Genomic DNA, 25123 nt, shown 5'->3' on the forward strand with positions numbered 1-25123 from the left:
ATTCGTTTTCCTTGCTGGAGTAGCATTTCAAGTGGAAGTAGTTTTATTTCAAGGCACCGTATCAATCTCTCCAAGGGTGTTTCTCTCAGAACACCCCTGTCTCCATGTGTGAAAATCCTAAAAACAAAACAAAACACGAAAACTAGACCCAGACGGTGATCACAGCCCTCCACAAGCTTCCATTAGTATGACAGCGTTCCTGAGGGCCCAGGTAACAGGGGCCTGATGCCACTGTTACCAACGACAGTGTTGGCACGGAGCCCCCAATGAGGCCCCCAGGACAGATGAACGGACCACTTGGACTCTGGAATAGCACATGGGGGAGGGGACCTGCAAGACCAGGAATCCGTGGACACGTGGCAGAGTTGGCATCCACGCCCCTCTCCTACTTCTCTTCCTCCTCGCTCAGGTTGGCGTTTCCCTGGAGCGAGGACGTCAGCTTGTTTTGCAAGAGAGCTGCCAGTTTCTTGGATGTCTTTTTGAGGAACGCGCTGCCTGGGTGGGCACCATTCACGTGCAGGTACAGGTCCTCCTGGGTGGGGCCCGTGTAGCCGCAGTCCTCGCAGACGTACAGCTTATCCCGGCGCTGCTTATAGGCATACTGCTGCTGCACCCCGTGGATCTTCTTCAGGTGGGACTCCAAGGAGCAGCGCTGGGTGAAGGCTTTGTGGCAGACATCACACTTGTAGGGGCGAATGCCTGCAGGGGCGAGGGGCAGACACAGAACCAGCGGGTCAAGGCCAAGCCAGAGCTTCCCACCTATGAGGCCATTAAAAGTCATCCCATACAACCCAATAGCAAAAAAAATACCCCAAATGATCCAATTCAAAAAACATGCAAAGGAACTGAATAGGCATTTTTCCAAAGAAGACATATGAAGGGCTGAGAGACACAAGGGAAGATGCCCAGCATCAATAGTCATCAGAAAAGTGCAATTTTCCACCACGCAGGTAGGAGAGCCACCTCACTGGAAAAGACCCTGATGCTGGGAAAGATTGAAGGCAAAAGGAGAAGAGGGTAGCAGAGGATGAGATGGTAAGACAGCATCCCCAACTCAAAGGATGTGAGTTTGAGCAAACTCTAGGAGATAGTGGAAGACAGAGGAGGCTGGCATGCTGCAGTCCGTGGGGTCCCAAAGAGTCAGACATGACTTAGCAATTGAACAAGGTAGGAGAAATCACCTCACACCTGTCAGAATGTCTATTATCAACAAGACAAGAGATAAATGCTGGAGGAGGTGTGGAGAAAAGGGTACCCTCATGCACTGTTGGTGGGAATGTAAATTGGTGCAGCCACTGTGGAGAACAGGGTGGAGGTTCCTTGAAAACTTAAGGACAGACCTTCCATATGATCCAGGAATCTCACTATCCATATTTATCCGAAGAAAATGAAAACAGGATCTCAGAAAGCTATCTCCACATCCCTGTTCACTGTAGCTTTATTCACAACAGCCAAGACATGGAAACAACCTAAGTATCCCTCAACAAATGAATGGATAAAGGAGGTGTAGTACATATCTACAATGGAGTATCATTCAGCCAGGACAAAGGAGGAAATCCTGCCATTTGCAACAATGTGGATGGACCTTGAGGACATTATGTTCAGTGAGATGAGCCATACAAAGGAAGACAGATAGTGTGTGGTATCCCTTAGATGCAGTAAAGTCCAACTCCCCCAGGAAACAAGAGAAACATACTTATCAGGGGCTCCTGGGTTGGGGAAATAGGGAGAAAAAAAGAATCACCATAACCAAGGATGAAGAATATGAGGAAAATGGTTAAGGCAGGAGACAAAATTGTCCACAGAGCAAACATAATAAAAACAGACACAAACAGCAGAACTCTACCACCTGGCTTTAAGAGGAGGTACTCTAATCTTCTCACTTGCCTGCCTTAATGTTTGGGTTTCAGAGTGGGCAGAGTAAACCGTGATTTTATTTTAGTTTGGGTTTTCCTGGAAAAGGAGGTATTTGGAAGGTGCCTCTAGGAAGGGAGACCCCAGGAACAGTGTGAGGTGACTCCCCACCTTCAGGGGAGGGACAAGATGACAAGGTTGGGGGGGGGTGTCATCCAGTCAGTGGGCAACCAGGGTCCAACTGGTCAGGCAAGGTAGGGGACAGAGGAGAACACACACCTCTGAGTCACCCTGCCCCTCAGGAGCTGGGGTCTTTGTCCCTCTGCTTAGGCAGCACCCTGGAGAGCGCCCTTGGGGGGTGGGGGGCTCTCGCCACAGTAGGTCCCACCTGCCTGGAGGTGGGGGTGGGGGGCCTCCAGCAAGAACACCCGCAGTGGTCAGCTTCGACGTGGACAGATGTGCTCAGAAGTGGCAAAGGACAGGGGCAGAGGCAGAGCACCAATGACATTAGCTACAGTCAGGAAAGCATCTCCAATCTAGATCTCGTGCTGACTTTAAATCTGGTCTACTATCAGTGGGGCCTGCCACCTGGCTGGAGAGGCCACAGGTACCACACAGAGCAAGAAGCTCAGCAATCAAATGACAGTCACCCCCACGCCCCCATGGGTACCCCACTGGGTGAGATGGGGCTTCTGGAAGTCCAGAGAGGTCCATGGAGCAGAGAGGAGGCTGCAAGTAGTTAGACCATCTCAGGGCCTGGTGGCCAGAAAGACCACTTCCCACAGGAATCCCCAAAGCTTTAGGCTCAAAATTTAAGAGTACGAAAAAAAAAGAGTATGCAAAACCATCAAACAAGATAAGTATTTTCAAGGACTTTCTGGGTGGTACAGTGATTAGGACTCACACTTCCACCACAGGGGACATGGGTTTGATCTCAGGTAGGGGAACTAGGATCCTGCATGCCCCTGTGGTGCAGCCAAAAAAAGAAAAAATTGTTTAAGTTGCTGAAAAAATAGTGAAAATTAAAATTCACACTCTAAAATGCTTTTTTGATTTATACAACAATGAAATTTATTATGATTTTACTATCCTGGCTTTAATGGAAGCAAACTATTAAAAGTATTCTTCAAAATCTACTTTTTTTTGCCTAACAATATTCCTAGGGTACCAGTCAGAATGGCAATCATTAAAAAGTCAACAAATAAATGCTACAGAGGGTGTGGAGAAAAGGGAACCCTCCTACACTGATGGTGGGAATGTAAATTGGTGCAGTCACTATGGAGAACAGTATGGAGGTTCCTCAGAAAACTAAAATAGAGTTACCATATGACCCAGCAATCCCACCCCCGGGGCATATATCCAGAGAAAACTATAATTCAGAAAAATTCATGCACCCCACTGTTCACAACAGCACTATTTACAACAGTCAAGATATGGAAGCAACCTAAATGTCCATCAACAGATGAATGGCTAAAGATGTGGTACGTACATACAATGGAATACTACTCAGCTGTTAAGAAGAATGAAATAATGAATGTCATTTGGAGCAACATGGATGCAGCTAGAGATGTTCATAGTAAGTGAAGTAAGTCAGACAAAGACAAATATCATATGATATCACTTATGTGTGGAATCTAAAATATGACACAAGTGAACCTATCTATGAAACAGAAGCACAGACAGAACAGACTGGTGGCTGCCAAGGAGAAGGGGGTTGGGGGAGGGATTGAGTGGGAGTTTGGGATTAGCAGATGTAAACTATTATATATAGAATGGATAAACAACAAGGTCCTACTGTACAGTACAGTGAACTATATTCAATATGTCGTGATAAACCACAATGGAAAAGAATATTTTTAAAAAAGGAACATATAGTGAAAGTCACTCAGTTGTATCTGACTCTTTGCAAGTCAGATACAACTGACTCCACTAGGCTCCTCTGTCCATGGGATTCTCTAGGCAAGAATACTGGAGTGGGTTGCCATTTCTTTCTCCAGGGGATCTTCCCAGCCCAGGGATCGAACCCAGGACTCCTGCAATGCAGGCAGATTCTTTACCATCTGAGCCACCAGGGAAGCCTCCCAAAAGAACATATATGTATAACTAAATCACTTTGCTATACAACAGAAATTAATACAACGTTATAAAACAACTATACTTCAATAAAAAATAAAAATAAGTAAATAGTCCTGGAGATGTTACCATGGTAGTGTTTACAGCCTGATTTCACCCCTTTTTAGCAGCACCATGGTGCTTCGTTGTTCAGCTGCACCCAAATCCCATCTTTTAAAGACTATAGAGATTGAGGAAGCACTGTTGCAGCCCACACCCTCGTAACACATCATGCTGCCTTGTACAACCTGGTACTAAGGTGTGGTCCACCCCACATCACATCACCTAGGAGCTTGTTGGAAGTGCAGAGCCTCGAGTCCCCACCCTAGACCTCCTGATTCAAGCAAAAGCAGTGGTTCTCAAATTTGAGTCCAAAACAGAATCACCTAGATAGATAGAGGGCTTGTCAAAACACAGATTCCAGGCCCCCCACCCTCACTGGCGATCCCGGTTCTGGGGTGGCGCCAAGAACCTGTATTTTCTAGCAGGTTCCCAGCATCTTTAGATGCTGAGGTCTAAAGCGATGCCAGATGAAGCCATAGGACGGCACTTGGGGTGCCTGAGGCAGACATGCACCCCAGTCTTTTCCTCAAGGTTACAAGTCCCCAGTGCCTTACTGGTGCTTCCTGGAGAGCTATATCTGTTTATGAAGTTACACAGATGATAAAGGAAGTCAAAATGGAAACAAAACAAAAAAATACTCCCCACCCTCATTCAACCACCTGAACAAATTGAACAAACTGAACGGCTTCCACTATTCTTCCACATCCAGAAGCCTCCATCATTGCCTCTAACACTCAGTGTGAGAATAATCCCATCAGCTCAGTGTTGTGGTAGGGTGTTCCTCCAGCCCACCCAAGCAGAAGGCAGGCCTGTATTATATTCTGCAGGTTCCAGAAAAACTGCCAAAAGAAACTTCATTATAATGCTCAGCACTTGGCACATAATAGGTGCTCAGTAAATCATTTTTGAATGAATGAAAGAACCCTCCTGGCCCAGGAAAAGAAAGGAAGATCCCCTGGAGGAGGAAATGGCAACCCACTCCTGTGTTCTTGCCTGGAACATCCCATGGACAGCGGAGCCTGGCGGGCTACAGTATGGGGTCACAAAGAGTCAGACACAACTGAGCAACAAACACTGCCACTGTCAAGTCATTTTTCAATGAATGAATGAATGAATGAACCCTACTGGCGCAGGAAAAGAGAGGTCAGTCACATCTTGGGGGCTGGTTTTCTACAAACGTAGGGGGTATGATGAGACCTGCCCGAAAGGAATACAACAAGTAGGTCACATGTTTGGGCCACAAGGGGCTTTGTGTTACCCAGGCCTCTGGGCCCACAAGGCAGCTGGCTTATACCACCTCTGGCCAATCAAGAATCACCCTGATTTCAAACCCGAAGCTCATCAAGACAAATTCACCTAGAGACCAGCTGCTCCTTTCAGGAGGGATCGGAAACAGCCCACTACTATTTTAAAACATCCAAAACTCTGCTGGTGGGGAAACCAGCACACTTCCAACAGCTTTAACCTGGAGCAATGACTCCTAGATTCTGGAAGTGGGTGCTTTTCCCAGCCTACTCCTGGAGGTCCCCACCCCAAGGTGGCCTGAGAAGAGGGGTGGACGGGGCTGCACTGCTTGTCCCGAGCCCCGCCCCTCGGACAAGTCCACATGCAGAGTCACGTCTCCTTCCTCTCTTCACCCAGCTGCTCAGCTGAATTGTACAGGCACCGCACCCAACGCCAGCCTGGATGGCAAGGGCGAGAGGGTATTGGAAGCCTGCATCGTGTGGATGACAGAGGTGGGGAGGGGGAAACAGGAGGCCCCCACATCTCGTTACTGCAGTTAATTCTGACTTCTGCAAACCTGCTCCCCCCACCCCATCACCACATTCACTCCTCACTCACTGGGACAAGCAGACCTTGTCACACAGCAGCTGCCTCTTGGTGACTCTGGGCTTGGGAACAAGTTCCTACCTCCTGGAGTCCTCCTTTCCCCCACAGACTCGGAGGTCGGTGCAAAGGTGGCCAGAGAGGAGCCCAGGTGAGGGAGACCGATGCGAAGGTCTCCCTGTCTTGGACATGAATGCTCTTAAGCAGTGGCCAGTCATGTCTGTGCTGGGAGTGGGGTTCCAGAACTGAGAGACACCATCCCCAACACCTAGACAGTAACAGAGTCCAAGGCCACTGGAAACCTAGGCATTAACCATCAACCACTCATCAACCAAGTCCATGCCTGTCTCCTCACCTGTAAAATGGGGACAATAATTAATACCCCCTTGTAAGGCTGCTCTGAGGAGTAACTGAGATCTCATGAGCCAAGGATCCAGCACACAGTAAATACTCAATGGGATGCAACCTCAAGTGCCTACAATGCAGGTCAAAAGAATGCAAAGACACACTTTAGAATTTCTTGTTTAGTTGCTAAGTCATGTCTGACTTTTTGGGGACCCCATGGACTGTAGCCTGCCAGGCTCCTCTGTCCATGGGATTTTCCAGGCAAGAATACTGGGGTGGGTTGCAATTTCCTACTCACAAAAGAGTCAGACACAACTTAGTGATAAAACAACAACAATTTTGCAGAGGACTTCTTTAATGCGTTACATTTCTTAAATGTAGACATATATTTTTAATGTACACCTAAGCAATATTTAAGGAGTCAAAGCAATGATTCAATCACAGTATCATTTGTCAATGACAAAAACAAAACCATGTTAGTGATTGAAAAAAAACCCAGCAATTGTTAAAAAGCATTATGGAACAGACACGTGATGAAATTTTTTTAAAAAGCATTTTATACTTATAAAAAAATCAAAAATTGTAAAAAATGATAACATTTTAAAATGTGGTCCCTAGGGACTTCACTGGTAGTCCAGTGGTTATGACTCCATGCTTCTACAGAAGGGGGCCTGGGTTTGATCCCTAACTGGGGAACAAAGATCCTGCATGCCACGTGGCACGGTAGAAAAAAAACAAAAAACAAAAATCAAAAATATATATATATAAAATAATAAAATGTGGTCCCTAGGCAGCTGGTGGAGAGAGGCAGGAACAGACTTCCTTCCCCAGCCACTTTCAGGGCTGTGCTGTGGGCCTGTATCACCTAGTCCAGAAAATACTGTGTGTGGGTTATCACAAAGGGTTCCTTCTTTTCAAACATTCTATTTCTACTGCCAAATCAAGCTTCATCTCACATATCCCCAAAGAAAAGTCTTTGTTACTGGCAATATCTGTTTTGTTCTGCTTGCTGTGTCTGTCTCCTTTACTAAACTTTATTCAAAAGTGGGCTTCCTCGAAAAGCTCTCTGCAGGCCACCTCATGGGATGGACATTTAGGGCAACATCCACAAGAGGAAATGTGACCACGCCCATAAACATCAGAAGTGGTCTACCCTTTAGCCAGCTTCAGGGAAATTATCTACAGGAAGACTCACACAAGTTGGCAAAGGATATATAAGAAGATCTGTGATTGCATTCTCTAAAATTAGAAGAGAAGGAGAGAAACAAAAGAAATAGGGAAGGGAGGAAAGGAAAAAAAAAACCCTGAAAATGAAAGACAGTGTTACATTTGGAGCAAGAAAAAAAATGACAGTGCCTCCATATTTGAAATTACATCATCATCTCACAATAAGAAGCGCTGATACCCATTCAACAGAGTGAGACACCTCCATCTGTGCAGGTAGGGAACAGTCTCCCAGGTAGATAGTACATGAAAAAGCAGTGTGTACTAAAAATTTCTGGGGGAAAAAATTAAATGGTGGTTTGCTTTCAGGAGGGGCTTCCCTGGCAGCTCAAGATGGTCAGGAGTCTGCCTGCAACGCGGGAGATCTGGGTTCGACCCCTGGGTTAGGAAGATCCCCTGGAGGAGGAAATGGCAACCCACTCCAGTATTCTTGCCTGGAAAGTCCCATGGACAGAGGAGTGTGGCAGCCTATGGTCCACGGGGTCAGACATGACTGAGCGACTTCCCTTTGCGTTCAAGAGTGGACATAGGGCTTGGTGTGAAGAGGAGGCTTCTTTTTTTTTTTCTTTTTTTCTTTCTTTCCCTTTTATATTATTTTTTGTAGCTAAAAAGTAAGTTAAACTCAAAGAGGGGAGGGCTTGTTGAGTGAAGGAGTCTGTGTTCTGCTCCTCAGCTCCCTGGGGTGGGAGGGGTGGAGGTAACTCTATTCTTCCCCCACGTACCCCACTCAAGCTTCTCCCACCCTGTGCTTCTCCCAATCCAATCTCTCCACTCCTTTCCTTTCACCTCCAAACAAACGACACCATCATTTCCTCCTCTTCAATCAAGACGGGATTTGTTGGCCTCCTCTCTTGCTCAATGTGGCCAAGATGGAAGATAAGGCCAGAGGGCCCCTTGGGGGCTGGGGTGGGGGTGGGAGCAGGGCACACACAACTGCTCTGGTCAACAGCCCCCCCATTCCCTCAAGTGACCTCCAACCTGAATTCCTCAGTGTCCCCCCATGGAACTCAGAAGCTTCCACAGGAATGACAAGCACCTCGAACTGACTCTTTTATTCTAGCCAGAGTTGTAAAGGTATAACCACCGTGGGTTACACGCTCTGGAGCCTCCCACAAACTGGGCGGGTGACCCCAGACATGTGTGCCCTCTTCAGCTGGTTACAGCAGCTATGCTTTGCCCTTTATAGCTTCTATGTCGACTGGAGTCTTTCACACAGTAAGTAGTCATACAAATGAGGAAAAAAAATAAAATGCTTTCAATTAAGGCTGTACTTGTCTGATGAGCCTGGTACATCTGGTCACAGTGACAAACAACACCCAGACCACACACCTGAAACCTCTGCAGACGTGACTCGGCGTTTCATCTAGCCCCCAGGTGCCGGTGGTGCTCAGGGTCCCGGGCATCGAGGGCAGAGACGGTGAGTACCGAGTCTGGCCCATGCTGGTTGCTACATTCTACTCTAAATGACAGATCTCCCCCCACCAAAAAACCAAACCATCTCCTTCCGTGGATGGCCAGCTGGTTCAACCTAAAAGAGCTAAACAAAGCCAAAAGGATATTCTCTAAAAACAGACCCATGACATTTTTCACGGGCTGTGAACTGAATATACATTCCTTTCTTGAAAGCTCTCCCCAACTCTCCCCCTCTGTCCTCTGTGTCATTTTGACCTGACACTGGCCTCAGTGACCCTGTCAACTCTTCTCAAACAGAGCAAACCCCTCTATTCTGTGTGCAGTGAGTGCTCTTGGTTCCCCGACCAGATCCCCTTGAGTGGACCCCCACTTGCCTGGGGCAGGACAGGCCTGTAGAGCCAGTCCCACCCAAGACCCCGGTGGGATCAGGCTAGGGCCACACCCCTGCTACCCTGTGCAGTTCCCCCCTGCCTCGCAGGCTTCTCCCAAGAGCCTACCCTTCAATACATCGGTTTATAAGAATCACCATCTCAGGGACTTCTCTTGTGGTCCAGTGGCTAAGACTATGCGCTCCCAATGCTAGGGTCCTGGGTTCAATCCTTGGTCAGGGACCTAAAGATTCTGCATGCCACAACTAAGCCCGGGCACAGCCAAATAACTAAAAATAAAAGTAATTATTTTTTTAAAAAAGAAAAAGAATCACCATCTCAGAAACTGCTTGTAGGGAACCCAACCTAAGACCATCTGGATTGAAAATAGCCACTCGTTTGCCAATATATTTTCACAAGATGGTAACGGAGCTTCTTTCTACTCCAGTTTCTTCCAACCTGGAGTCAGATGTCACATGGCTACTCCCCCCAACCCTCCACCTCACTCGCACACCCGCAGTCTACTCTTTCCTTGGTGAAGTCATATCCAAAAGAGAAGTCTAATCTTTTCTTTCATCTACTTGGATATTAAGGTCAGACATTTCCAGGCTCTGGTTTCCCTGGGTCTTTTCCAAGATGTTTCCTCCTGTTCTGAATCTTTCCTTGGACGCCCTATTCTCTCTGGGGCTGCAGAGGGCAGGAGGAGATGAGGGGGAGGGGATTCACTCCGCTCTTTGGGCCCCACCCAGCTCTGTCCAACTCTCAACGCTGTCCCTCCAATTCTCAAAACAAGGGTCCAGAGTTCTTAGGTAAGTTTTTACACTAATCATGGACTGGCCCGACCAGACTGGGAGCAACCACAACCTTCACTGAACTAGCTACTGTACTTAGGAAAACTGTCCACATCTTTGCTTCTAGTCCAAACACAACATTTACCTGTCACTGTCCAGAGTAAAAATTCAGCATCTACGTCTCAACCAAAGGCAAAGCCAAGTTCACAGAATTCTGGTAAGCTCTTTGGAGCTAGTGAGGTGGTTCATATGAGCTACAAGGTCAGAGGACTCCCAACTCTTTGCTCTTTTTACCGATTATCCCTTTGGCACAGAGCTCAGAGCTCACAGGGAAGGCCTCTCGAGCCAGAAGGCCAGGTCTGCCCCTCCAGCTCCCGCTCAGCAGCATGACCACAGCTGGTGGCCTTTGACTGATCTGTCAGCAGCTAATCTGTCAACAATCCCTTGACTCCTCTCTCTGGTTCATCATTACCTGGAGGCAAGTCTCCATCAGAAAATAAACCAGAAAAAAAAAAAAAGAAAATAAACCAGAGCAGGGAAAACAGGTTCAAGACATTTCCTAATACTTTTCGTTAACCACCATAAAGAATCTACCTGCAACGCAGGAGACGTGTGTTCGATCCCCTGGGTCGGGAAGATCTGGAGGCAGAAATAGCAACCCACTCCAGTATTCTTAACTGGGAAATCCCATGGACAGAGGAGCCTGGCAGGCTATAGTCTATGGGGTTGCAAAGAGTTGGACACAGCTGAACATCAGAAGACCAGAGGACTAGAACTGGCTCTGGGCCCCTTAAGAAGCTTAAGGAGGAGTCACTTTAAGAGTTAAAATTATGATTAAAAAAATTAAAATCATTATCTATAGATTCAGTGATCTAAGAACTGTCCAATAGAGACTCAAATGCAAATCAGTTGGACTTTCCTGGAGGTCCTATGGTTAGACTCTGCTCTTCCACTGCAGGGGGTAAGGGTTCAATCCCTGGTCAGGGAACTAAGATTCCACATGCTGCAATGGTATGGCCAAAAAAAAAAAAAATTCAAGTCACTTTGTAATTTTAGAGTTCACGATATTTTTGGTGATAGCGCCGTACTGCCTAGCTTGCAGGATCCCTGGGATTTTCGGCCTCTCCTTTAGCAGTCACTAGAGGTCTATAAAAATCTTGCTCCTCCTTCAGGGCTCAACCAAGAGGACACCTCCTCCGAGAAGCATCCCTGATGCCACTTTTTCTTGTCTGGCACACCCTCTGGCTTTCTTGGGGAGTCTAGGGTTTGGATTCTTTCTCTCTATGTGGGCTGAGGTCTCTGCAAGCACAGAGGTGAGTCTTCAGACCTCAGGAAAACTCTGCCAACTATTTCAACATTCACCACCTCTAATAGCTCATATTTACTAAATGCTTGGGGATTGGGAGCAGGAGGAGAAGGGGACAACAGAGGATGAGATGGCTGGATGGCATCACCGACTCGATGGACATGAGTTTGGGTAAACTCCGGGAGTTGGTAATGGACAGGGAGGCTTGGCGTGCTGTGATTCATGGGGTTGCAAAGAGTCAGACACGACTGAGCAACTCAACTGAACTGAACTGAACTGAACTAAGTGCTTACAGAGTGCAAAGCACTTTATACACCATTATTGCCCTGAAATCTCACAGCCATCACTTAGGTGATAGGTATTAAAACCCCACGCCTACTTTAGAGATGGACAAACTAAAGCCAAAAAAAAGTAATTTGGACAAGCCTGCACAGACAGCTAGCTCAGATCTGGATTTTTTAACCACTATGTGACCGATTCAATTTGCAAACTCTTCCCTGAGAGTGGTCAGTCCCTCATATTTCCACTAACGGAGAATTAACTCAGTCACAGATGAGGCAGCTCCATGTTTACTCCACCTGACCATACCAGCAGCCCACAATGCTCCCAGAGCCCCCTTCACTTTGTCTTAAAGGCCAGGATCCAGGATCAGGGAGTGGCCAGAGAACCCATCAGGCAAGGAGCTGCAGAAGAAATAGGCCATGCCCTCAACGACATCCTCAGAAAAAGATGCAAAACTGAGGAATTCTCCAGGACAACCAACGACAAATGACTGGGCAACCGATCCCCAGTTTCTCAACCCTTTGGGTTAGTTGCCTATTAGACCAGCTTTGTAGCCACTTGTTGGGTTCATTGATAGCTGGGGCTGCCCTACCAATCGCAGAACCCCTCCACCTTTCATAGGACCATCTACCACCCACAGGACATCTACCACCTACATCACCCTATTTGGGACCCTCCATAATTACCCTACCACCAGCCACTCCCTAAGCATTCTTCCTGCTTCAACCCAAGGTGTCAGCCTGGCCACACAGAGGTCAAACGTTTACAGGTTCTCTCATGTTCAGGACTGAAATGAAAGCATTAAAGCCAGATCCCAGAGCATTCTCTACTGATTCCACTTTCATCACATTCAAAGCCAGACAACAGTCAGTGATGCTGCCAGAAGTCAGGCTAACAGTGCCTCTCAGAGGTAAGGTGACAGTGACCAGAGGGGGTGCGGGGCAGGGCAGTGACTTACAGGGTCTGTACTCCCGCTGGTTAGATGGGTGTGTTCACTCTGTAGAAACTCCTACATTCTCAAACTGTGCGCTTATGACATGTGTGCTTTTCTGGATGCATTGTTACATTTAAATGAAATTTAAATGAAAATTTCACTTTAGCAAAGTTTTTTTAAAAGGAAAAAAGAAAAACCTTTTAGCATGTCAGACCACTCTTTGGGGTGAAGAACACCCTTCTGAGGCCAGGAAGGAGCTCATGGCTTATAACCTAAGAACAAAATGTATGACAGAGTCTATAAAGGAAATCTCAATAGCAAAGATCAGAGAAGGTCCCTATGTGGGGCTTGGGGAGCTGAGAGCCCCACTGAGAGAGAGGAGTGGACATTTTCCCACCCCCAAAATGCCAGGGGCGGGGGTGGGGGTGGGAGGGGAAACCCTAAACCCTGAAAGGGCCTAAGGGGTCAGCAGGACTATAAATAACAAATTCTAGGGACTGTAGGGAGAGAGGGACCCGCATAAGACTGGTCAGAATGGGATGAGAGGATGGAGCCCAGTGGGGTGCATGAGGGTTCGGAGAGGCTGGAACAGGAGGCAGATTTGAAGACGGGAGCCAGACCGACAGGGGCTTTATATGGAGCCCATCAAGATGGAGACTTTGGATTTCTTCCTGCCCAGAGTTGGAGAATTTTTTTTTTTTAAGCTGGGAAATGGCATCTTAGAATTCTCAAGGGATCTCTCTGGCAAAGGTGTGGCCCTCAAGGAGAAGCCTGCAGACCAGACATCTCCTACACAAAACTGGGGAAGCTACCAGCAATCAGAGATGCCGGCAGACCCCCAGGGCTGTCTGTGGAAGGAGCTGGTGGGGACTTAGACCCGCTGCACAAGAAGCGGGCACTGAGGAAAGCTGAGGGGGCAGGCACTTGCCCACCCGCCTGCCCTCCCGCGCCCCGACCCTTCCTCCCCACCCCCGCAGAAGGCTTGGAGAGCGCCAAGTCCGCTGAGTGTTTTCTTCTCTTTCTGAGCTCCCAGGAGGAACCAACGTGATGCTATTTTGAGACAGGCTCACTTCCCGAGAGAGAAGCACAAAATATCTGCAGAGGGACCACAGGAACCGCGTTCCAGCATCAGCCGGGCCCGATGGCTGCACCTGACGCCCAGATGCTTCGTGTGGGCATCCCAGGGCACTCCCAACCAGTGACCTGCCTCCAATCGCATCTCACTGGGGGCGAGACCAGGCTGAGAGAGGGGGGTGGTCGCGGGCCCCAGGGGGCACTGCTGGCAAGCGGCCTGGCTCCAAATGGCCCTCCCTCCGCCCCCCTCACCCCCGCCCCGCGATCCTTCCAGAAACACGCCTCTGCTCAGGGCTCCCTCCTTCTTGGCGCAGGAGCTCGTGCCGCGCCCCTCACCTGTGTGCGTGCGCACATGCCGTTTGAGGTCGAAGGTGTCGTTGAAGCCCTTGCCGCAGAAACTGCACAGGTGCCTCTTCACCTGGCTGTGGCACTTGAGGTGCCGGTTGAGCATGCGCTGCAGACGGAAGGCCTTGCCGCACAGGTCGCAGGTATGCAGAGCCGCATCGCCGCAGGTGCCTGTGGTGAACTGGGGCAGAGAGGGGCGTGAGGTCCAGCGCGGGGCTGGGGGGGCGGGGGGTAGGGGAGGGGTTGGCCCTGGCTTGGCCTGCCCCGCCCCCTACTAAAAATTCCCAACAGGTGTAGGCTTTGGGCAGCGGTGGAACAGGGCAGCCCTCCCTACATCCATTCTCTGGATTTCCAGCGGCGCCCCGCCCCCAGCAAGTGGGGGTGGGACCACCACCCTAGTAAGATACACTCTCTGGAAGGAGGAGGATGGTGCCCTTCCTGGCCTTAGTCCTTCCTGCTTGCTAGAGCTCTAGCTGCCACCTCATACCCTGAGGGGGAAGCCAGTGCTGAAGATGCAAGGGAGAAAGAAGAGAGGAGTGTAGGTCTGATAACATCCCAGAGCCCCCAGAGACAGCCACAGTCAATTTCTTCCTTCCGGGCCTGCACTGAGGTTGAATCCATCAAAAGAGACTGTCTCCTCACCCCCCTGGATCAGAGCCTGTGTCACTTCCAGATCTTAAGAGACCTGCGGCTTTTCTCCCTCCTCCCTCTTGAAAGCCAGAGGCCACCAAGAACCAGGAGCACCCCATGCTGTGAGGAAGCCCAAGCAGCTTGGCGGAGGAGCAGTGAGGTGCCAGGTGTGGATAAGGGGCCACTGGACCTTCCGGCCCACCCAGGACTACCACCAGCTGAGTCAACAAACCGGCCCAGAGGAGAACTGCCTAGCCCAGCCATGCCCCAGCTGCTGACCCAGAATCATGAACAAATGACAGTTGGCTTCCGAAGGGACTTGGTCAGGATCCCACAGCTTCATTACCAGAAAAGCCATAATCAAATCCCAGGTTCTGAACAGTCCACTCCACTCTCTCAACTGCATTTGCTGCCTCAAAGGAAGAAAACAGAATCTCTAACTACGTGATGAAAAACACCAGATCTGTTATATTCATCAAAGGTTTCCTAGATCCTTTAGAAGATAGAGCCAATTGTTCTGCCAAAAATTCTATTCATAAAAGAACCTAAAAAACTTGTTTCAGACAAGTGTCATTCGCAAGAAGAGTTGGTCCCTTCCTGGCTTAACACCTTCCAAGTCTCAAACATCCTCCTTTCATCCCCCCGAGGTACCACCTTCACCGAGCCCAGCTCACCTGTTCCCTCCCAGATAAGCTTTTCCAGGCTCTGCAGTGCCTGCCCAAACTGGTCCCGGTACCCCTAATACCAGAGCCCCTCAATCCCCAGTGTGCACACGACTCTTCTGGGGGTCTTGTTAAAATGCAACTTCTGATTCAGGAGGTCTGCTGGGGTCTGAATGCTGCATTTCAAGCCAGCTCCCAGGAGATGCCACGGTGCAGTCCATGGACCACACTTGAGACATGAAGGACTGGCCTTCAGATGGTTTAGCACTTTATTCCAACTCATTCCAGAGGCTTCCATCACACAGAAGTATTTCCTCAGGGTTCACCTGCCTTCCTCAACTAAACACCTGGTGGAAGTCAGCAAGTGTTTGTGCAGGTTCCAACCCCCAGGCCCCAAGCCTAGATGGCAGCCCTGCACCGTGCAGGTCAGAAAGAGTTGCTGGACAACAACTCAACGGTAGCAGAAGGTGAAGACCGCAGAGCAGGGCTTTTCAGTCGGCCCCCTCCAGCGGTTCATTCTCAATTGCTCCATCTTAGTCTCAGCCGACATTAATGTGTGCCTAATTCCAGACAGAGCCTGTGCTCCGAGCTGGAGGGTGCCCTGTCATCAGGATGGCTTGTCCCCAAGAGGCGGCTGGTCTAGGCACATGCCTAGGTACAAGCCACTGCTATCTGGGAAGTCCAGGGTGCAAGAGGCTGCTCAGAGGGGCACCTAACCCTGGACGGGGGGGCCTGGTGCAAGGAAACATGCTTCTCGGGAAGTTAGTGTCTCAGCCAAAGAGGAGGAAGAAGATGGGGGAAGGGCAAAAAAGATTCAGGAGAGGGCTGGGAAATAGGAGCTGTGTGGGGTCCGTTTTGGCTAGCCTGAGCCCTGGAGAGCAGCTGATGAAGAGAGCCGAGGAACCAGAGAAGCGGAGAAGGGCAGGGCTCTACCTGGGATCCCCGATGAACTGGACTGTCAGAGGACGGAGGGAGGTGGGGCACACTGGAAGATATAAGAGGACCACGGGGCTTGAGTCTAAAGACTTTCCTGCCTCATACCCCACCTCTGCCCTGTGTCCGCTGACCCTCATCCACAGTGCCCAAGTCCCCATTCTGGTCACTGCCTCCATTGAAGGGATGTGAAAAAGACTAAATATAGCCCAAATCTTGGCAAAGGGTACTTGGAGCTTCTCAAAGCCAAGTCTACACAGGAAGAAGGTCATTTGAGAGGTCGCACAGCTAATTAAATAGAACACAGGCAAATGACCCTGGTCATTCTGATTAGAAACGTGAAAAAAGGGAGAGCTGTCTTCTGAAAGCCCTGCATCAACGTGCCTGGGGAACGTGCCGACCACAGTTCCAAACTGGATTCTTATTTACTTTAATCCTCTCAGTAAATTCCTATTTTTAAAATGCTCTGCATGCAACATAGATACCTCCTATGACAGTCCAGGGTGGAAATCTGATATCAGTGACACTTTTTAGTTTGAAAAGAAGAAAATGCTGAGGGCAGAGGGGAGGGGGTCAGTAACCACTGAAAGCGGTGCAGGGCCAGCAGACCATCTGAGCAAGATATAGACAGTTTTCTAACCTTGGGGAGCAAAGAGGAGTGAGGGGACTGCAGAGGGAGGGCACCCCATTCTCAGGGAACTTCCCTCTGGTCTTCCCAGAGCAAAAGGAAAAGTTCTCCCCTGAGCCTGAGCGAAAGCACGGTTCCCATTTCTCCACCTTTATGCACATCCCCATTTCACAATATGAAAAACGGAGTCACTGCTAAATGCTTATCCAGAGAATCCCCAGAAAGGACCACTTGCTGCCTGTAAATGTGTCCTGAGCAGTCCAGCCCCAGACAGTGATGAATTGTATCCAGAGCCTCTGAATAGAGTCTCTCTTTGAAAGATGTAGGGTTAATTAAAAGGCAAAAGATCAAGGCTGATAAAGCCAGCTTCTGCCAAACTAGTTCACTTGTCAGAAAGAAAGCACAGGATTTTCCTGGCGGTTCAGTGGTTAAGACTCCGAGCTCCAATGCAGGGGGTACACGTTCAATCCCTGGTTGGGAAATCAGATCCCATGTGCTGAACGGCCAAGAAAAAAATTTTTTTAATGACAAAAGAGAAGGAAAAATTCCTTCATCAGAAAGAAAAGAGAGATGCCTTATTAGTCAGCCATAAGAAAGAATGAAATAAAAAAAAAAAGAAAGAATGAAATATTGCCATTTGTGGCAACATAGACAAAACTAGAGATGATCATACAAGTGAAGTCAGAGAAAGATAAATACTATATGATATCACTTATATGTAGAATCTAAAAAATAATACAAATTAACTTATTTATGAAACAGAAACAGACTCACAGATATAGAAAACAAACATAGTTACCAAAGGGGAAAGAAGGAGGGGAGGAGGGATAAATTAGGAGTATGGGATTAACAAATACACACTACTATATATAAAATATATAACCAACAAGGATTTACTGTATAGCCCAGGGAACTATATTCAATATCTTGTAGTAACCTATAAAGGAAAAGAATCAGGAAAAAAAAAAAAAAAAAAATATATATATATATATACACAGACACACATATATATGTATAACGGAATGTCTTTGCCATACCTGTAAAACTAACACAATATTGTAAATCAACTATACATCAATTTTTTTTTTTTTAAAAAAAAAAGGAGAAATTCCCGAGAATTCTGCAGAAAAACATTTGGAGGATAAATTTCTAAAGATGAAATTTATCCCACAGAGCACACTTCACATATGCCTGGAAATTTGGTCTGTGATAGCAAAAGGCTGGAAAACTACCTATATGTCCATCAATAGGGACTTGTTACAAAATAAAAAAAAAAAAGATGGTAGGATCATATAATGAAAGCAGCTAGAAAAAAAGACAGAAGACTGACTACCAGCCACCTGAGTAAGCCCTCCTGGATATCCAGCCCAGGAGACTCCAGTCCCACTGGCATCCGACTACACCCACAAGAGAAACCCCAGGCAAAACCCACCCAGCTGAGCACAGTCAAGCCACAGAACTAGAAGATACTGTAAAACATTATACCAAGCTACTAAATCTGGGGTTATCTGTGAAGCAGCAGCAGATCACTGGAATGGTAATAGATGTATCACATTCTCTTAAGATCACCATATGTGTGTGTGCTAAGTCGCTTCAGTCATGTCCAGCTCTTTGCATCCCCATGGACTGTAGCCCTTCTGGCTCCTCTGTCCATGGGATTCTCCAGGCAAGAATACTGCAGTGGGTTGCCATGCCCTCTTCCAGGGGGGTCATCCCGATCTAGGGATCGAACCCCTGTCTCCTGGGGCTTCTGCACTGCAGGAGGATTCTTTACCACTGAGATACCGGGGGAAGCCCCAAATGGGATTAGATGAGCTCTTTTCTTAAATTCAAATCCTGCTCTACCACTCAGTCTGGGCAGTAGGCAAGTTACTCAATCTCTCTAAGAGTAATTTCACACCCCTTCCCCCATAAAATGTGGGCAATAACGATACTTGCCTCTTGGAATTGTTAAGGAATACTGGTTGCTCGGTAAATCATAACTCTAGAGTTTGACAAGTTCCAGCATCCTGTGATCCTAAATAAAATGTAATTGGTCAAAACCTCGTTTCTCCACCTGTCTTTTGAGTTTTCCTCTCACTGATGAAAGAAAAAGGAAACTAACCTTCATTGTGGGTCACTAGCCCCTAGTCCTTCATCTGAAACTCTGAAATCAAAAATGTTCTGAAAACCAACATTCTCTTATCTCCATTGGCAACAAAACTAGAAGCTACCCTTTGGTGTCAATACTCAGGCTTTGATATAGAAATTATTAATGTGTACAATTACAGGGTACTGCTCCAGATACTGTGTCATCTTCTGAAAAAGTTTAATAGTCTCACCCGTAATCCAAAATTAACTCTCCAAAAGGCTCAGCACTCAAGTGGGGAAGCTACCATGGAGGGTGGGAGGTGACATCAGTCTGGAGATTCATTAACTAATTGGCAATTAATTCAGGGCCGAAAGATGAAGAGAGACAGTTAATTCTCCAACCCTGCAGCTTGGTGCTTTCTTATCTGCTGTCCTGTTTTCTTCAGGATCTCGGCTTTCATTTAAAATACACATAAAATTCCCCTCTAGTTCTTCTGAAAAACAGTCCTCTGCAGCAGAAACAAACCCATCATTGTATCGGAGCTATGGAAGACTCCAGGAGCGTCCAGGGAGGTGGGGACTTGGGCTGGCCCTCTGACCAACTTCAAAGCTGGCTAAGGTCACCTACCTGTCAACTTCTAAAGGAAAAAAAAAATCCTTTATTTTCTGTGGATGCTTCCACCACACAAGTTCCTTAAATTAATGGACCTATTCCCTGCAGTAGGCTATCGTGGGTCTAGGCTACCTTCCATGGTCACGTGGACAAGATTGCCACTGACACATCTGCTTAGGTCTGAGTGCTCAAAACGTGCTAAGTGTAATTCCCCAATTTCTTTGGGATAAAAATACCCCTCTTGCATCCTTAAGCATCACAATTCCACTACATGGCAGAATGCAGTCTTCCCAAATGCAGAGACGCTGAAGGGAACATATCCTTATCATCCAGAAGAAACCGGGGCTAAAACACTTGCAGGTGCCCACACTGACATTTTGATGGGGCTTGTAGTCTGCAAAATGTGTGCCGACACCTCCCAGGGACAGGCCCATGGGTCTGGGCACGATGTGTGGGAGAGGGAGGGATAACCCTGAGCTTTGTTCCCTGTCATGTGGTAGAAACTGCTTCAGGTTCCCTCATGTCACACTAGTGGCTAAGGTGGCAGCACAACAGCATAACTACACAACAACACTCCAACAACAGCACAGTACACTGAAGAGTAAGGGGCCTCCGTTTGGGCTTTGCCACCAGCACCTGTGAGGAACTCGCAGCCTCTCTGGCTTTATCTTTCTCCCCATAAATATGAGGGGACTGGACCACATCTGGGTCCCTGAGTAGATCCTGTGAGTGGACGGGCTCAGCCTCTGTCCCTGCTCTGGGGTGGGCCATCCTGCTGAGCAGAGGCTAGAAAGCATGACACAACATTTCCCAGAATCCCTCACAGCTGTGGTCTTTAGATGTGACCTGGGTTCCACCAGTTACATGCATTATTGGAGATTTGACTTCAGGCGGGCCTGAGTTAATTGAACCGAGGCAAGTATGCAGCAATTGTTTCACACCCTGCATTAGCAGAAGCATCATGATGGGCAAACAGTAACCGTAGCGGCCACCGCAGCAGCTCCCTAGGCAGCCCAGTTCTGCAATGTGGCTCTGGGAGTCAGTCACTCCTGGGAGCTCAGCCTGGTCTCTCTTTATCCCAGTTTGAAAGGAAGTGTTAGTCACTCAGTTGTGTCCGACTCTTTGCAACCCCATAGACTATAATCTGCCAGGCTCCTCTGTCCATGGAATTCTCCAGGCAAGGATACTGGAGTGGGGTGCCATTTCCTTCTCCAGGGGATCTTCCTGACCCAGGGATCAAACCCAGGTCTCCTGCATTGCAGGCAAATTCTTTACCATCTGAGCCACCAGGAAAGACTTACCCCATTTAATGCCCCGTAATCTGCAGCTCACACGTTGTTCTCCTATTTCTCCTTTCCCCCCTTTAAATTAATTTAAGCTTTTTCAAGTATCCATTCCAAGCATTTTCCCCTTTTTCCTTCCTGTTTTTCCCCAAATAATGTCACTTATGTCTAGGGACTGTTGACTCCTCCTTCCCTGTCTGTATTTCTCTTCCATGTTGACGTACGTCCTCCTATGAGTCAGGCATTACTGTACTAGCTGCTGCAAATATGAGCCCACTAGGAATGTTCCCTGCCTTAGGTGGCTCTAGAGTCAAGAAGAGGAGTCTGGTCAGCCAAGGAGATGGTGAGTTACAAGGTTGGTGGGGGAATTGGAGCTTCCAATTCTGTCTTGGGAGACTGAAGTCAATAGGCAAGGAGTTAGGGATGAGGCTTATGTTGCCTTCCAAACATCAAACGGGTGGGTTTTTTTCAAATAATACTTAAATCCAGCCAAACCAGCTGGTAAATCCCTTGTCCTTGCTGGGGGCAACAAAATATTGAACGTTAACAAAACCTGCCACAGGTCACTATCAGCTAACTCCCCACTGGGCAGTTTATACACTAAGAAGATCACTCAGCAGTTTGTATCCACTGTCTACCCCAATGCTTGAGAGGCCCATTCTATTATTTCTCCATTTTACAGATCAGGGAACTGAGGCTTAGAACAAATAAACGTATTCCCAAGCGCAGCTAGTGAGATGGACCCAAATGAGGTTCTCCTTCTCCCACGGCCCCTCATCTGCCCCCACAGGAGCATCCACACTTCACGGCTTGGCCCCTTTACCATCTCAGCCTATCCCAGCTATATTTCCAGCTCCTCACCCTGACCCTCCCTGATCCCAGGCCCGTTTCCCATCCTCCCTTCAGCACCGAGTCCTGTTCTTACTCAAGCTTCAGGCTCAGCCCTAAAGCCTGCCTCTTCACACTCTCTCACTGCACTCGAATTCATACCTCCCTCTGCTCAGAATGTATTGCATCTTGCCTCGTGCTTCTGGTTGAGCGTTCACTTTCCTGTAATAGTGTTAATAATTAATATAGTATTTGTGTCTCTCCACCAACCCAAAGAATCCTAGCTGGAGTCACTGGGCACCTACCATGTTTTCTGCTTGACTCATTTATCCTCACAACTCTTTGAGGCAAATGTCATTACTATTAACACTCCCAGTTTACAGATGAGGAAACTGAAGCCTGGAAGGTTTAGCAACTTGCAAAAGCCAGAGCATAGAACCCTAACCATTACTGTCAGATGGTTCTAAAACACTAGGGTGGCACAACTTTATCTACTGGCTGCCTTGCAGGCACTAAATGCTGTGGATGGAGCTTCTCTCTGCCCTTCTCTGGTTCTAAGAACCAACTGTTTAATGGGTGCCTTCCAGTCATTGAAAAAATACATCTTGCTCCAATGGCTTCCCCCTCTTAGATAGTTCACTGTACTTTGCACAGAACTCTAAAGTTACACCACTTGCTAAGTCAAGGGGGGTTTGACCAGTCATTTGAAAATGGACTATACCATGGCTGATAATTCTATAATCTTGGAGCATCTTGACACCAAGATGTCTCCTATTTTCAGGTGGAAGCAGAGAGGAGAAGGAACCTGAACTTCAGCCTCAGTAAACAAACAAAAGCTCCTCTGGAAATTTAGTTAATGGTTGAGGAGCAAACTCTACACTCCACCCCCACCCCTGGGGGCAGCACCAAGACAAACATCCTGGAATAAGATTAATTTCTTCATTCCCTTAATCCAGGGCCCCAATGGAGCTGTTGGCCCGGGGCATCAGAGATCTCCTAAAACGGTGGTTAAGGGACTGGATATTTTTCCCCTGCCACTTTCTTTCCAGGGCAATGTGGGCAGTTGGGGGTTTGAGGTTTAAACTAGCTAGTACCAACCCCCAAACAACGTTTCAATTGTCTTTCCAGCCGGGTGGTAAATATGCAAGTGAGACACTTTGTAGAATTTCCTGGAGGGCAGAGGTAGCAGCCTCAGGCAAACTGTCCCTCCCACTTAACCCCACTAGGTCCAGAGAAGCCTCCCACCAGCTGACTTTGAACCTTTCCAAGCGGGATGCCCACACCCAGTAGGCAGCATCCTTTAAAGCTGTCTTTCCTAAGGATTCCTAGCTCAAGCATCTAGCCTCAATTCATAACCAAATCACTCCAGCCCATCCCAGAGCCAAGCCCCAGGGGCCAGGAATAAGCACGGGGGAGGGAAGACCCCTCCCACCAAAAGTAACGGAAGTTTCCCAATCCGCAGTGTTCTAGGGTTTCCTCCCCATCCCCCGGCCGGGACATGGGGCGCTTTGGGACCGCCCAGAAGCGCCGAAGAATTAACACCTATACCGAGGGACTGGAGCCCGCAAAGGTTCGCATTAAGGCCCACCTGGCTAGAAGCTGGGGTCATATGATTCGTAAAAACACCACTCCCTGGCTCCGACTGGCTGTGAGTCAGTGGAATGGGACTTAATCTTGGAGGTAGCGGATACCTTTGAGCAGGCAATCTTGGAAGTTCCACCCAGGAAAGCGCAGATGGGCGTCGTGATAAACTGTGGCCTACAATTCCAAGAGGCTGGCTGGGGGTTGGGGACCGAAGCGCGAGAACAGAGGGAAACAAGCACTGCAAGCCACTGCGGGCGGGGCCACGGGGCAATTTGCAGTTGAATCCGATTATCCGTCCATATGATTCAAGAAGATTTGATAAACACCAGTTTAAAAGTGCCCGGCACAGACCTCGTGTCTAACGGGCACTTCATAATTGGCGCTGGGAATAGTTGTTACTGTGAAAGACCTACTGTGTGCCAAGCTCCCACGACTGTCTTCGGAACGCAAGGAACGGGGCGAAATTCCCTTCGAGTTCAAACAGCGCTGGGAACTGCGACCCAGAGGAGGGGATCCCAGGGCCTGGGGGCTCTCCTTTCCCACCCCCGGAACGCCAACCGCCTGGTTGTGCTTCAGGCGCTATGCACAGAATGGGGGAAGGAGGCTGTGTCTGAGCGCTTTGGGCAGCTCCAGAGGCCACGCGGGAGGGCTGTGCCCATGCGGGGAGCGGGTCTTACGGGCGCAGCGGCAGGCTAGCCCGCAGGCAGGAGGACACGCGGAGGCGCCCTGGCCGCGACCCAAGGGCAGGTGCAGGAGCTGCGCAGCGGGCGCGCAGGGTGCACGGGTGCCGGGGCGCGCCAGGGAGGGGCGCCGGCCCCGGGAGCCCGACGCCAGGGCGTGGTGCACGTGGCGGCGGGGGCAGAGTCGACTCCGTACCTTGATTTTCGACCTGGCGACCGGGCGCTGCTTCGCCGCCAGGTGTCCATCAGGGCCCTCGCCGTCGCCGGGCTCTGGGGTTTCGCGCTCCGGGCCGCGCGGGGACGAGCTGCTCTCTGCGCCTCCGGGCTCCCCCGCGCTGCTGCTGCCGCCGCCGGTGCTACTGCCGCCGTCGCTGCGGCAGTCCTCGGGGGGATCGTGGAGCAGACGGCCCAGGCCCACTGCGGAGCGAGGGCCGCACCCCGACACACAGACACGCGGCGTCAGGCCCGGGCGCCCGCGGCAGTTTGACCTGCGGGCGGTGCCGCCGCCACCGCCCCTCCCCGGACCTGGGCACCTCGCCAAGTGGGCAACGCGGCGGGGGTGGGCGAGCGAGCCCCCAGCTCGGGGTCTGGGGGGGGGGGGTGGTGGCGTCCGCTCTTCGTTCCCAGTTCCCGTGCCCACGAGGTACGGAGGGCCACGCGCAGCTGGGGACACCGCGCGCCAAATTTCCACTCCCTGGGACGCTGATGGGGGGACCCGATCTCGAGCCACCTGGCCCCGGAGAGGTTGACCCATCCCTGTGCAACCCCACGAGGACGTGGGATTGAGGTTGCCCCTTCCTGGCCCCCAGTCCCCCTCCTGGGCCACCTCCGCCCGCCGCAGCCAACGGTCCCGCCGCCGGGCAATTAGAGGCGCCCACTAGGGGGGAGGGGGTGCAGGGCGTCGCGGGTTCCCAGCCTCTCTCGGTCCTCTCGTGCCCCAGTAACTTCCTCCCCGACCGAAGGAGGGGCATGGGGGACGGAGGGAGTCCAGCCTGGGTCGTGGAGCAGAGGGGACCCGGCCACCCCTGCCCCCACCCCAGGAACCTGGCGCCCAGGCCCGGCCCCCGCGCGGCGCTCACCTGGGATGTAGGTGTCTGCCCTCTCCTCGTCCGGGAGCTCATCCCAGCTGCGGACCGAGACCCCCGGGCTCCTCCTCTTCACCAGGAAGACTTTGGGCATCGTGGGGGCCCTCTTCCCGGACTGCGGGCCCCTAGTCCCGGTTGCTCCCCGCTAAAGGCGGCGGCGGCTTGGTCCCCGGCTCCCCGCGGCCGGAG

General features: G+C 49.6%; 1 protein-coding gene across 1 annotated transcript; it reads right to left on the reverse strand.

Annotated features, from left to right (window-relative positions):
- On the reverse strand, positions 1 to 25123 carry OVOL2 (ovo like zinc finger 2). Its single transcript, XM_065919589.1, has 4 exons — positions 24929 to 25123; positions 24046 to 24266; positions 13930 to 14119; positions 1 to 699 (listed from the first exon to the last, which is right to left on the reverse strand). Exons 1-4 carry the CDS (start codon positions 25026 to 25028, stop codon positions 386 to 388), a joined length of 825 nt encoding a protein of 274 aa, XP_065775661.1. The 5' UTR covers positions 25029 to 25123; the 3' UTR covers positions 1 to 385.

Source organism: Muntiacus reevesi, chromosome 2, assembly GCF_963930625.1.
Source record: "Muntiacus reevesi chromosome 2, mMunRee1.1, whole genome shotgun sequence".
NCBI classification, from domain to species: Eukaryota; Metazoa; Chordata; class Mammalia; order Artiodactyla; family Cervidae; genus Muntiacus; species Muntiacus reevesi.

Excerpts from the sequence above, each read along its gene's own strand:
- OVOL2 (XM_065919589.1), bottom strand. The coding sequence starts at position 25,028 with ATGCCCAAAGTCTTCCTGGTGAAGAGGAGGAGCCCGGGGGTCTCGGTC. Across the intron at positions 24,267-24,928 it reads GGCAGACACCTACATCCCAG|TGGGCCTGGGCCGTCTGCTC; the intron begins GTGAGCGCCGCG and ends CTCGCTCCGCAG. Across the intron at positions 700-13,929 it reads GCATGTGCGCACGCACACAG|GCATTCGCCCCTACAAGTGT; the intron begins GTGAGGGGCGCG and ends TCGCCCCTGCAG.